Genomic DNA, 13,215 nt, shown 5'->3' with positions numbered 1-13,215 from the left:
ATCCCCATAGATACCAAATATTCCTACAAGGGCTACTGTAATTCACTGTACTGTAAATTGTATCTTCCTGTATCCCATTTTATATTCTGATAACCCCCCTACAACTGTGTAACTGTGTAGGGGGGTTTGAGCATTGTACTCCAACTGCGCTTCTGAAGAAGTCAGTTGAAATTCACGAAATCTTTTTTGCTGACTTCTTTTCATACAGGATTAAGTAAATGTTAGTCATTAAGCCAGTGAAAATTTTTAACACTGAACTTTCTGTTCTCTTATAGCAATGGAATGCATCTCCATAATGAATTAAAATGAATAACCATTCCTCCATTTCTGAATTCGTCCTTCTTGAATTCTCAGCAACCTGGGAACTGCAGATATTACACTTCCTTTTGTTTCTGGTATTATATTTAGCAGGTGTATTAGGGAATCTTCTCATCATCTCTGCAGTTGCTTTTGATCATCACCTACACACTCCCATGTATTTCTTTCTGATGAATTTGGCCATTCAGGATTTAGGCTCTGTGTCAGCTATCATACCCAAATCCATGGCCAATTCTGTTATGAATTCCAGACACATTTCTTTCTCTGGATGTGTGGCCCAGGTATTCTTCTTTGTATTCTTTGTAGGGTCTGATTTCTTTCTTCTCACAGTCATGGCATATGATCGGTATGTTGCCATCTGCAATCCTTTACAATATGAAATAGTAATGAACAAGCAAGCTTGCATACAAATGGTGGCTGCTGTTTGGATTACTGGCCTCATCTATGGTGCATTACATACTGGAGGCACTTTTGTAGTTCCTTTTTGCTCCAATATTGTCTATCAATTTTATTGTGAAATCCCACACTTACTAAATCTCTCCTGCTCTGATTCATACCTTGTTGAAGTTTTTGTTCTTGTAATGAGTGCTGTTATAGAGCTAGGATGTTTTGTCTTCATAATTATTACATATGTGTTGATCTTTAGTACTGTGCTAAAAATCCCCTCTGTCCAAGGAAGGCAAAAGGCCTTCTCCACCTGCCTTCCACACCTCATTGTCTTTTCTATATTTATATTCACTGGATGGTTTGCCTATTTGAGTCCTCCTTCTAAAACACCATCTTTGCTTGATCTAGCCTTAACAGTGATATACACTTTTGTTCCACCCCTGATGAATCCCGTGATCTATAGCATGAGAAACAAAGAGATCAAGACTGCCCTAGCAAAACTATTAATTACAGTGTGTTCTTCCATTGAAAGATCTTTTGCTAGTTTTACATAATTACAGAATTAAGTTATCTTTGTTCGTATGAAGGAAAGGAGGAAAAACTTGATGTGGCACATTCCTGCGTGGAAGGCAGAACCTGGATCAATTATCCTAGATGCAGGGAAGCCTGGGACTTTAGCCATTTTCCTTCTTGAATCACATCAAGAGCCCTCTTCAAGCTTTATCACTTTGGTTTGCCTGATCATGTTTAAAGGAAGCAGCCCAACTCATCACTTGCTTTCATTTTTCAGGTAAATATTAACTGTATTGCATAAAGAGGACTATGGTCTGCCACAGAACTCAATTAATGAGTGATGGTGAGAGAAGAATAATCAAGAATGATGCATAGATAGATACACAGGTGACTTGTGGACCAAGACCGGCCAGGGAAAGGTCCATCTTGCTGGATGTCTAAAGATCACTGCCATAAAGATTATAAAATAAACTCGAAGTACACCACAATTCTTTGTTTTATGTTTTTTGTATGACAATACTCAGAGCTTAGGATGCTAGGTTTGAGCATTAATTCAGTAATATTAAACACTGGAAATGGGGAGGACCATTCATTATCACTAACATTAATAACTGAACATATTTTATTAGTTCTATAATGGTCTGTACATTTTTCAGTACACACCATGAGAATTAAAGAGAACTGTGTAGACACGGTCACTATTAACCCCTTAAGCCATATTTTGGCACTGGCATTTTCAAAAGTAATCTTTCTGTTGTTTTCAGGATGCTTTCCCCCCAGCCTGTCCCCCCTCTCCAAAAAATGAAGTACAAAAGCCATTATGATTGCCACATGGGCATGGTGGAAGTCCAACAAACCTGAAAATTCTCCTGTTGGGGAATGTTGTCCTAAAACATAGAATCTCCTCATACAACCTGTCGAATTAAGTTTCGGTACTGATCTGCATATCTCCTGAAATCCCCATCCAACACAACAACTGAGCCATGTTGGCTGGTGACCCTGGGAGTCGTAGTATATTGCAAAGGCCTGGATATGGTCTAGAGGCCATGGGAAGCCAAAGGCAGTACCATGTGTTCCCAGGGAGAAAAGTCCTAGGAGCAGTGGTGGGTTGGTTTTTTTTGGTAAATTTCATGGCACTTATTTGCCCACTTCAGACACTCTCTCGGCCTCAGAGGATGGCAATGGCAAAACCTCTCTGAGGGAGGGAGGAGGCGGTAAGAAGAGGGTGGCAAGGACAGATCAACTCATGGATTTTATTGTTATTTCCTATTCCTTTCTTATGCTGATGGTACTGGGAAGAGGAACCTCTGTTTTTGACATGCATGTAAAGACTGCCTTTCTCGCCTAACAAGTAGGTAGGCTAAGCTATAAGGCTGCAATTGGATGGTGCATGCTTAACAGATGAGCTTTAAGGTGAAATTTGGATTTGAACCTTTCAGGTCCATTCCCTGAATCTAGAAAGATTTGTGTGTATACAGATAAATAAATTGTGAAGTCAAGGGGTTTCACAGCTGGCATCCATAGGTTTTATTTGTGAGTTTTTTCGGGCTATGAGGCCGTGTTCAAGAAGAGTTTATTCCTGGTGTTTTGCCAGCAGCTGTGGCTGGCATCTTCAGAGATAGATAAATTTATTGATGAAGAGACACCACCATGCGGCCAGATCTTTGCCTTCTTTTTAGGCAAAAAGTGTGTGGATTGACCAAAGCCACCCAGTGGGCTTCCATGGCCAAGTGAAGATTCGAACCCTGGTTTCCAGAGTTGTACTTGAATCAATCCAAAAAAAGGTCTAGATCCCAATTGTTTAATGAAGAGTGACAAGACTGCATCACATCCCTCTTAACCACCTCCCGGAACCTTCTGATCACTGCACCCTTGCTAGACATTATCAGCCAAGATGGACAAGGGTCAAGCATATATGTGCTGGACTGAATTACTTCAAGTGTCTTGTTTACATCTTCAGCCTCAGTAACTGAAAAGCATCCTTATAAACTGACCATGTGGTGCACTGAAAGTGAGCAACTTTCTCATCAAAGTACCTACTAAATTTCTCACAGTATGTTGCCATGGGTTGTATATCTAATCTCTCTGACTCCCTACCAAAAGAATCTCCATTACTTGGAATAATCTTGTTGGGTAGGAATTTGAGAAAGCAATCTAGTGATATAACATGATTTTTTTGTCCTGCCTCACTACCGTATAGTAGAAGCAAAGAAGAATCTTTACTGACTTCCATTCACATTTACTCCAGGATCTATACCACCTGCACTCTGACTGTCATCCAGATTGTTTTATTGCCTGCAGGTCTTCTGTTGACCATAATGAATTACTGACTCCACAACATCAGATTGGTTGCTTAGAAATGATTATACCAATAGCCCTTTCCATCTCTCGAGACTAAGGCCTCAACCAAATTGCCAGCTGGCTACTTTTTCCCAAATGAAGGGGGTGGGGGAAGCTTATGACTGAGTAGAGTCTAACTATTCTCTGCAATTATTGTACAAAGCACAGTGCAAAAGAACACATTCAAGAGTTTCCGTTACTTTTGCTCTATACAGACATTTTTACAAATTAGCTGGGATCTTATTAAATTGACCTCAAATAATGCTGATGGTAACACACTGAAGAGGGCAAAAGTAGAGGCTTTTCTGTATTTAGTGATATTTATTGAATACAGATATGAAGCTCTAAAAATCTCACAGCCAGAGGGGTTGTATAGTGGAGTTAGAAAATGGAATAATAGCCACCATTTTAGGATATCAGTCCAAGCCTCTGGAAATTATCACACAGGGACGGGATAAGTATGGGATCGCTCTCCTGTCCTTATCCTGTCCTTAACCCCAATGGTGCGTAAGGCTTTCCAATTTTTGAGTTAGTCCTGTCATCAACTGCCATTTATTTGTCATTAAAGTGGCATTATAATAACATGAACTTTCGTTAATACAAAATGCCAGTTGATGTCACTTAAATAATGGGTTAATGCCAAGTTAATGATGGGATCGGTGAGACTGAATTATTTCTACTTCTATGTTAAAACCTATTGTCCAAATAGGAATACAACTAGCCCTCATTTATCTGACTACTTAGGGACTGGGGGAAAGTGAGAAAGTGGAATTGGTTGAAAAAAGGAACCCATTTTTTAAAAAACTTGCAAATGTATTTTGGCCAAAGAAAATGTGAACAAGACACTATGTATCACTTCTGAATGCATGCAAAACTAAATTAACACACTACACACACTGTACTTGAGTGGTCCCAAGAAAGCCTCACAGGAAAGAAGAGCTGATGAAAGAGCGAACCCCCAATTGAAATAAGAAACCCACTATTCTCTGCAAGGATCTTACTGTAATAATATGCTTTGTTTAAACCTCTTTCCCTTGTATTTTAAGTCTCCTGAAATAAAGTAATATTTGCACTCATTATTCTGCTGTTTGAATGGATTCTAGACATTTAATAAAGGCAATGACATTAGATTAGCTTTCCTGCTGCCAGTCCAAAACATTAATGTATAACTTGCAGAGAGGATTATTTCATGAATTGTGCACTAAAATCTTACACTAAAAATGGAAAAGTGAAGAGGTTTAAATCTCTATCACTCTAAAGCACAAAAACATTTCAGATTCTGTTCATTTTTTTCTTCACACTTGGATCAACTACTAATTACATCAGAAGTTTCCAGACTAGAAAATACTCTTTTTCCATAGGAACGATCTTCTTCTGCCTTGTATTGGGCTCTTGAGGCCATGTCTCAAGGAACATACAACACCTATATCCTATGCTGCCAAGATTAATTTCTTCAGTACATATACCGTAGATTTCCATTGCTCTGGCAGTGGGAGAGAAGTCAGTTTGCATGCAATGTCATTATCATCTAACACAATGGAGAAGCACATCGATTTGAAGTCTTCATGATCTAGAAGAAATATTCATGATAAAACATGTAAGTTATTAAATGAATAGAATTTATGATTGTAAACATATCTCACAAATAATCCAGTTTGAGGCTACTTTAATCATTCAAACCACTTCTCTTTTCGAAACACAAATAATAATAAACTTTATTTACAAGCAGATGTTACTTTTGTATCTTTTCTAAGTTGGTGCACAGATTGTATGGTTATGCTATTTACAGCACTTCACTTGTTACAAATTAGTCCTTATTCAGTTTCCTCCCTGAATCTCTTTCAATTCTAAACTGTTTCCTGTTTCTTAAATTACTGTCTCTATTAGAATTTCCCTTTAACAGAAGCATGACTTCTGTTATAGTTTGGACTGAATCTCAACTGACATAAGTATAAAGTATAAATGAAGCAATTAACATACCTTTCAGCTTCTGCATTCTTCAGTTAGAAAATTATGACATCACTATACTTAGTGGATGATAGCATTATCCTTGAAGTTGAAGCCATGTCCTATTAGAGTTTCTAGTCGCTAAACAAACAAAAAATCTCCCTTTTGTCCAAAATGTCAGAAAGGGATGAGAACTCAGTGCCAAACATGTACAAATCAGAATGGTTCTGATCTTTCGAGCTGAAATGCCTGGTCACTGGTTGCTCTAGCTTTCTCTTTAGAATAGCAGATTTATGGTTCCTGAAGCATATACTCAGGTTTGTGGTTGTTTTGCCTTGTACTCCAGGGGACAACCTGAATGCCATATCTATGTATGCATACATTCAGTCAATCATGAACTACATCTTTTTGGATCCAGGACATTAAATTAAAGTAGAATTAAAATATCACCATAGAATTAAAATATCAATATTGCAGTTATCAATGCTAAGATCAAGCATGCAGCCATAAAGTACAAGTAGTTGGAAATATTATTATACACTCATCCCTCCACATTCTCTGGAGTTAGTGGCACAGGACCCCCGTGAATGTAGAAAAACTTGAAATGACAAAAAAAAATCTGCCAGACATTGGCCATAGAATTGCGCTGGAGGAGCTACAAAGGTCCAATGGAGCGTTCTCTCTAGGAATCTTTAGGCCCTTCAGTGCAACTTTTGATTACATTTGTCCATAGGGTGGTGCTGGAGGACCGAGATATTCCTATAGCAAACATATTAATAACATTTGTGAATAATCAAATCCACAAAAGTCAAAGCCACAAATGTGGAGGGATGAGTGTATTCAAATATGAATATACATAAATATGTGAACAAAAATACACTCAGTAAGTAATTTTTTTTCATATGCTACATTGAGGGGGGAACAATATGGGCATGTAGATGTAAAGGGGGTCACAAGGGTACAAAATTTTCTTTAGGAGAATGAGGCTGGATATACACACACACATTTACAAGTAGAAGTGTATAAGTCTAAAGGCATTGCATGATTGTTTGACGTTTTTAATTTGTTGCCTTCCTTATGTCATTGAACCCTTTCCTGTATTATTATGTATTATTTTATATGTATTATGCCATTAATTTGTAGAATGTATGACATTAGCAGGTTTAATTTTTTATGTATTTTACTAATTGTATTACAGTGCTGTGTAAATATATAATTCTGTATAAAAAGCATAATAATAATAATAATAATAATAATAATAATAATAATAATAATACAAATGAAGTGACTAACAAAGAGAATTTAAAAATATATCAAGAGCAAAATATTTGAGCTTCCTTTTTCAGTTTGAAAACTGTTATCAGCATTCTTAGCAGAGAACAGAATCATCTTCTAGGTTGAGGCCATGTAGTGTTCGGGTTTTGCATCTATGTTTGTTGTTGTATGCAAGTCATTTCCAACTGATGTATGCAAGTCATTACCCCCATTACACTCTTCCTCAAATGGATTAGATATGAGGTCCCCAAGTGTCTATCTCCTTCATGTGTGTTATTATTAATAGCATGTTATCTGTTATTATTTTAAAACCATTCAAACCACTTCTCTTTTGGAAACAAGAATCAAAATAAACTTTATTTACAGGCATATGTTACTTTTGTATCTTTTCAAGGTCCGTACACAGATTGTATGGTTATGCTATTTACAGCACTTCACTTGTTTCAAATTAGTCCTTATTCAGTTTCCTCCCTGAATCTCTTTCAATTCTAAACTGTTTCCTGTTTCTTAAATTACTCTCTCTATTAGAATTTCCCTTTAATAGAATTATGAGTTCTAGTAATGTCTGGCCTGGATCTCAACAGACATAAGTATAAAGTATAAATGAAGCATTCAGTCAGTCGTGAACTACATCCTTGTTGGATCCACGACAAACTTGGAGGAATTTGTGTTGGTTTGCTTTTCATTCACACATACACACACATACAGGAGAAGAGAAGAACGAAGGTGGAACCAAGAGAAAGCACTCTCTCAAATATCTTAAAATGTAGAATTACTATTATTATTATTATGCTTTATTTATATATAGCGCTGTATATTTGCACAGTGCTGTACATACAAACAATAAAATAGATAAGGAGTAAACCTACCCGTGGCATAGAATCTAAGAATGGTTTGTGTATGGAATCAAAATCTTTCAGATAGTCTGGATTCCCTTTATGAATGGGAATCATGATGGCTAACTGGGGAATGCATTTATATGATATGCAGTCTTGATCAATATCTATTTCATAATATCTCCCTTTTGTATTTTAGGTTAAAATGCCATGAATTTAGGGATAAAATATAATGTAGGCTAATTAGAAGCCCTTTCCTCTCCACCAAAAGGAAGGTTTTGAACATCACTATTTATTTCTCCCCTCTGATTCAATGATCTGACATGTTGGGGGAATCTATAATGTACCAAAATATAACTGAACTGGGTATTGCCACACTTAGTAGAGGGCAAGTTCTCCATCTCATCCCACCCCAAATTCTTTAGGTTAAATACAGGTAGAATTGGCTGGTGTTATGAAAATCCTTTCTGTTCAGGAAAGGAAATATACTTTCTTAATGTGCCTTCCCTATTTCATTGTCCTCTTCACATTTTTATTCACTGCTTACTTTGGTTGCCTCAAGCCCACCTCTAGCATCCCACCTATAGTTAGGTTCCTTACAGTCTACATAAAACAAAAACAAAAAACAGGCATTAAACTGTGCAGACTGCCAAGGCTTTCCTGGTATGGTGTTCCCCGAGATATGACTACAAGTGTTCAAAACAACTGATCCAATGTCTTCAATGGGAGAAATAAAGGGCCCCATTCCTACTGGCTTATAATGTGGATCAAGAATCGAATTATGCGGGTATTGTTCCCATTTGAGTGCACATTTGATCCTCATCGCACTGATTTTGTTCCCATTGGAATTTGGATCAGATCCCCATGTAATCGTTGTTTCCTTGGAAAACCCGAATCAGTGGTGGATAAACCGGTTTAAAAAGGGTGTACATTTTTAGAGGTTTTTCCTGCGCCTCCTGAGCCTGATTTGGGGCAAATGAATGGGAACGACAAGGGTGTCTGATTCGGGAACTTGGGGATGGAAGCAGCAGTGCTCAAGAGGCAGGTCTGGGGGTGTCAACCGCTTGTTCTCTTTCCTGCATTACCGGCACCATTTCCCCCGTTTGCATAGCCTTTCCCCTGGTGGAGTGGGAAGCAGGGTAAGGTGATTTGTGTAGACAAATTTTTTTTTTAAAAAAGTAAGCTTTCGATCGCTTAGGTGCTCTGTCGGGTGTCTAAACATAGCAAATTGCTACACTAACCTCCAAATATGTTAAACACATTATGCCCCCCTGCAACCTCCCCCCTGCTCCACATGCATAGATTGACATGTGAGGAGACCCATTGGACACCATTTTTACTATTATTTTTTTTCTTTTTTTTACATGCCTTCTCGATTGCCCTCCAAACAGCCCAGGGAGCAATGAGGGAGGCAAAGGGACTTGGGGCAATGGAGCCTCCCTTTTCCCTTTCTCAGAGGGTGTCTGGGAAGACATTGGAGAGCCTGGGAGGCAAAGGGACTTTGGGGGATGGAGGCTTCTTCTCCCATTCCCAGAGGGGCAAAACACCTAAGTGACTGATTGGCTGTGATGTCAAGCGCATAGGTACTTGACTGAGAGCTGCTTAAAAAAAAAGCGGTTCCGGAAGGGCAATGGGAATGGGGAGCAAAAAAGTCCACTTCAAATTACAACCGAGAAAATTTCAATGGGAACGAGAACATGGGTAACACCCCCCCCCCCCCCCGAGTCTTCCTCACCTTGATTTAATTTGTTTTTAAAATTTTATTTATGGAATTTATATCCTGTCTTTCCACCTAAAAGGAAAAAAAGATTACCTTGTGCCTTTTGTCATGGGGCAGTGTCTTTTGGACGTGGGATAGTGTTTTCTGAAGTGTACTTTTGGAATGCATGAAAACATGATGTAAAGATCCTGAAGTGAATTAATCTTTTCAGTAATTTTGCACAGAAAGACTTAGGTCAAGTAGATCTGCTTTTTCACTCAGTTCTTTAAGAAACATAATTGTGGAGGACTTAGTCCCGGTACAGACCGGCACAAAGCACTGACCTGTCAGCGGTGCCATGACAGAGCATCCTGGACACTGGACGCCATGGCTGCACCCCACTCACCCCATAACACCGCACACCCTTCTAGACAGTGTGCCACATCATGGCTCGACTTTAGCATTGCATTAGATGATGCAGTGCAAAAAGGGCATCACAAAGCCGTGTTGCCATGGCTGTGACGCCCTTTAGAGGGTGCAAAAAGGAGCTGCATTTTGCAGCTCCTTTTTGCACCCTCCGGAGGACAGATCAGGGTTGTGTCATGCAGTGGCCACAGCCCAGATCTGGCCAGTAAAGGGGTGGCTGCATGCTGCTCCTTAGGGGATATTTGTACAGCCCTTAAGACAACACCACTTTTGCTGGTGTGTATCTAGGTAAGCAAACGACTGCACTGCCTTATGCCACCACAATCCAATAGTAGAAAATATACTGAAAAAGCACGAAAAACATTTATGATAATCTGTTTGTGTGTGTGATAGTGTGTATGTCTCTGTGTGTGTTTTTATGATAGTGAGTGAGTGAGACTAAAAAATATGAATAAACTTCCAATTTAAATATCATTTCAATGCTGCATTGGTGAGCATTCTTGTTCATTTATCCATAAACTGAAGATTCTGTTCTTTTTCTTTCTTCACACTTGGATCAACTACTAATTATATCAGAAGTTTCTAGACTAGAAAAATATACTTTACCCCTAAGGAATGATCTTCTTCTGCCTTGTGTTGGGCTCTTGAGGCCATGTCCCAAGGAACATACAACACTTATATCTTGTGGTGCCAAGCTTCAGTACACATAGATCCCCATTGTTTTGGCAGTGAGAGAGAAGTCAGTTTGCCTAAATTGTCATCATCATGTAACACAATGGAGAAGAACATCGATTGGAAGTCTTCATGATCTAAAAGAATCAGGTAAGTTATTAAATGAAGAGAAAATTATGGTCCTAAACACACCTCAGAAATAATCCAGTTTGAAACTATTTTAACTGCCCTGGCTCAGTGATAGGGAATCATGGGAATTATAGTTTATTGTGGCACCAGAGCTCTCTGACAGAGAAGCTAAATATCTCACAAAACTATAGTTCCCAGGATTTCCTAGCTTTTAGCCAGGGCAGTTAAAGTGGTCTCAAACTGGAATATGTGTGTGTGTGTGTGTGTTTGTGAGGGGAGGGAATGAAACATTAAAAATAGACTGCAGCTGAACAAATCCCTTAAAAGCCTTTAATTTAAATTGATCTGAACATAACTTTAAAACTATACATTCAGAAACGTCAATTCAATGCTGCACTAGTGAACATTCTGGTTCTTTGGTCCATAAATGCAAGATAAGAATGGAAAGATGATGTTGATGGGATGGCTGCTATGGGATTTTTTTTTAGAAATGTCAAGATTTACTAAGCTGCATTTGAGAGAAGAACAGAGCAAGTTCTTTTTTTCTGGGGCTTCATAAAGAATGAATTGTTATTACAAGCCTTCTAGTACAGTGGAACCTTATTATATGCTGGGATTTGGTTCCAAGATCCCCTGTGGATAACAAAATCTGTGGATGCTCATGTCCCATTAAATATAATGATATAGCAAAATGGTGTCCCTTATAAAAAAAATGGGAAATCAAGTTTGATATTTGAAATTTATACTTTTTTTTGGACATTTTCAAACTGTGGATGCTTGAATCTGTGTATAAAAAAATCCATACGGTATATAAGAAGGGCCGATTGTGTATACAGACCCAATCTGAGACTGATAAAGTACAACAATAAAGACATATTTCACTTTTTGGCCAAGAACATTTTTGCTTTAAGCAATTATATTCCTGGCTTCTGAAACTGAAATCCTGTGTTTTACAGAACCATAGAATTAAAATATCACTGTAAAGCCACTTGCAGTTATCAATGCTAAGATAAACCATGCAGCCATAACGTACAAGAAGTTGGGAATATTATTAAGACACAAGTCATCTGTAAAGGAGGGATCAAGAGAGAGTGATTTATTATTATTTATTACTGGGGATGTGGTGGAATATTCCTCAGGAATAATAGCAAAGGTATAATAATTTGAAAGGTAATATTGTTTTTGGAAGTTGAAAGTAACTCTGTTTTTGCAAATCCTCCCTTGGTATTTGATATAACATTTCCACTTTGATTTTCAAATCACTTCATTGTAAATTCAATGGCTCATATTTTAATTTCCCCCTTCTGTTCTTCTCCTAGAGATGACCAGGTTAATTAGATGAAAATGGATAATCAATCTTCTGTCTCTGAATTTCTGCTCCTTGAATTCTCAGCAATCCGGGAACTGCAGATTTTACACTTCATCTTATTCCTCATCTTTTACCTTACAACTGTATCAGGAAACATTCTCATCTTCTCTGCAGTAGCTTTTGACCATCGTCTTCACACCCCCTTGTACTTTTTTCTGATGAACCTGGCCATTCAAGACCTGGGCTGCGTTTCAGTCATTATCCCCAAATATATGATCAATTTCTTCACAAATGATAGACATATTTCCTATTCTGGATGTGTGACTCAAGTCCTCTTGTTTATTTTCTTCTCAGGAGCTGACCTTGCCCTCTTAACTGTTATGGCATATGATCGCTATGTTGCTATTTGCAATCCATTGCAATATGAAAGGGTAATGAACAGGGGAGCCTGCAAACAAATGGCTCTTGGTGCATGGTTTGCTGCTCTTCTCAATGCCATATTACACACTGGTGGCACTTTTGGAACCCCGTTGTGCTCTAATGTTGTCAATCAATTCTTCTGCGAAATCCCACAGATAGTTAAGCTTGCCTGTTCTGACTTATATCAAATTGAAATGGGAGTTACAGTATTTAGTATTGTCATTTGGTTTGGCTGTTTTACCTTTATTATTGTAAGCTATGTGGAAATCTTCACTGCTGTTCTGAAAATGCCTTCTGTTTTGGGGAGGAAAAAGGCCTTTTCGACTTGTGTACCCCATCTCACTGTTGTCTCTATGTTTTCGGTGACTGCATGTCTTGCTTTCCTGAAGCCCACCTCTAGCACTCCTTCCAGTTTGGATTTGGTAGTTACTATACTGTATTCTGTTTTTCCAGCCATGCTGAATCCTTTGATTTACAGTATGAGAAACAAGGAGATCAAAGTTGCCCTATCAAGACTTTTAAGTCTGAAGTCATCATCTAACAAATCATTCTCTATTGGTTTTCCTTAAATGTATGGCATAGTCCTTCTTGCCTGTAGTTTTTGAAAAACAAAAACAAAGAAACAGCTGGGAAGAAGTTGAACTCAGCCCGATTCCCCTTCCAGTTTTTCATACAATGATATATTTTGGTCTGTGATTCTGAAACTGTGTGGCAGGACTCCTAAAGGAGGGTGCAAGATTTGCTTATGGGGGCATAAGACATGAAGACCCCTTCTCCCTTTTTCCCCTTTTGTCTTTTTCTGTCCTAGAGGGGGAAAGAAAGGCAAGGAGAGTGCTTTGATTCTCTGCCTGAGGGCAGAGGAATAGAGGGAAGAAAGGAGATATTTTCATATACCAATACACTCATCCTTCCACTTTCATTGGAGTTAGGGTCACAGGACCACC

The 13,215-nt window shown here is 38.4% G+C and overlaps 2 protein-coding genes across 2 annotated transcripts; both read left to right on the top strand.

Annotated features, from left to right (window-relative positions):
* The first annotated feature begins 299 nt into the window (after nt 1-299).
* LOC121933726 (olfactory receptor 14I1-like) lies at nt 300-1,259 on the top strand. The gene has a single exon (XM_042473714.1). The coding sequence runs from the start codon at nt 306-308 to the stop codon at nt 1,257-1,259; it is 954 nt and encodes a 317-aa protein (XP_042329648.1). The 5' UTR covers nt 300-305.
* A 10,627-nt stretch (nt 1,260-11,886) lies between these two features.
* Nucleotides 11,887-12,840, top strand: LOC121933725 (olfactory receptor 14A16-like). The gene has a single exon (XM_042473712.1). The coding sequence runs from the start codon at nt 11,887-11,889 to the stop codon at nt 12,838-12,840; it is 954 nt and encodes a 317-aa protein (XP_042329646.1).
* The last annotated feature ends 375 nt before the right edge of the window (nt 12,841-13,215 follow it).

The sequence above is a fragment of the Sceloporus undulatus genome, chromosome 6 (assembly GCF_019175285.1).
Source record: "Sceloporus undulatus isolate JIND9_A2432 ecotype Alabama chromosome 6, SceUnd_v1.1, whole genome shotgun sequence".
NCBI lineage: Eukaryota > Metazoa > Chordata > Lepidosauria > Squamata > Phrynosomatidae > Sceloporus > Sceloporus undulatus.
Note: the sequence above shows the minus strand (reverse complement) of the source record. Positions and strands in the feature narration are given on the sequence as shown.

Coding starts and splice junctions, on each gene's coding strand:
- LOC121933726 (XM_042473714.1), top strand. CDS start 306: ATGAATAACCATTCCTCCATTTCTGAATTCGTCCTTCTTGAATTCTCA.
- LOC121933725 (XM_042473712.1), top strand. CDS start 11,887: ATGGATAATCAATCTTCTGTCTCTGAATTTCTGCTCCTTGAATTCTCA.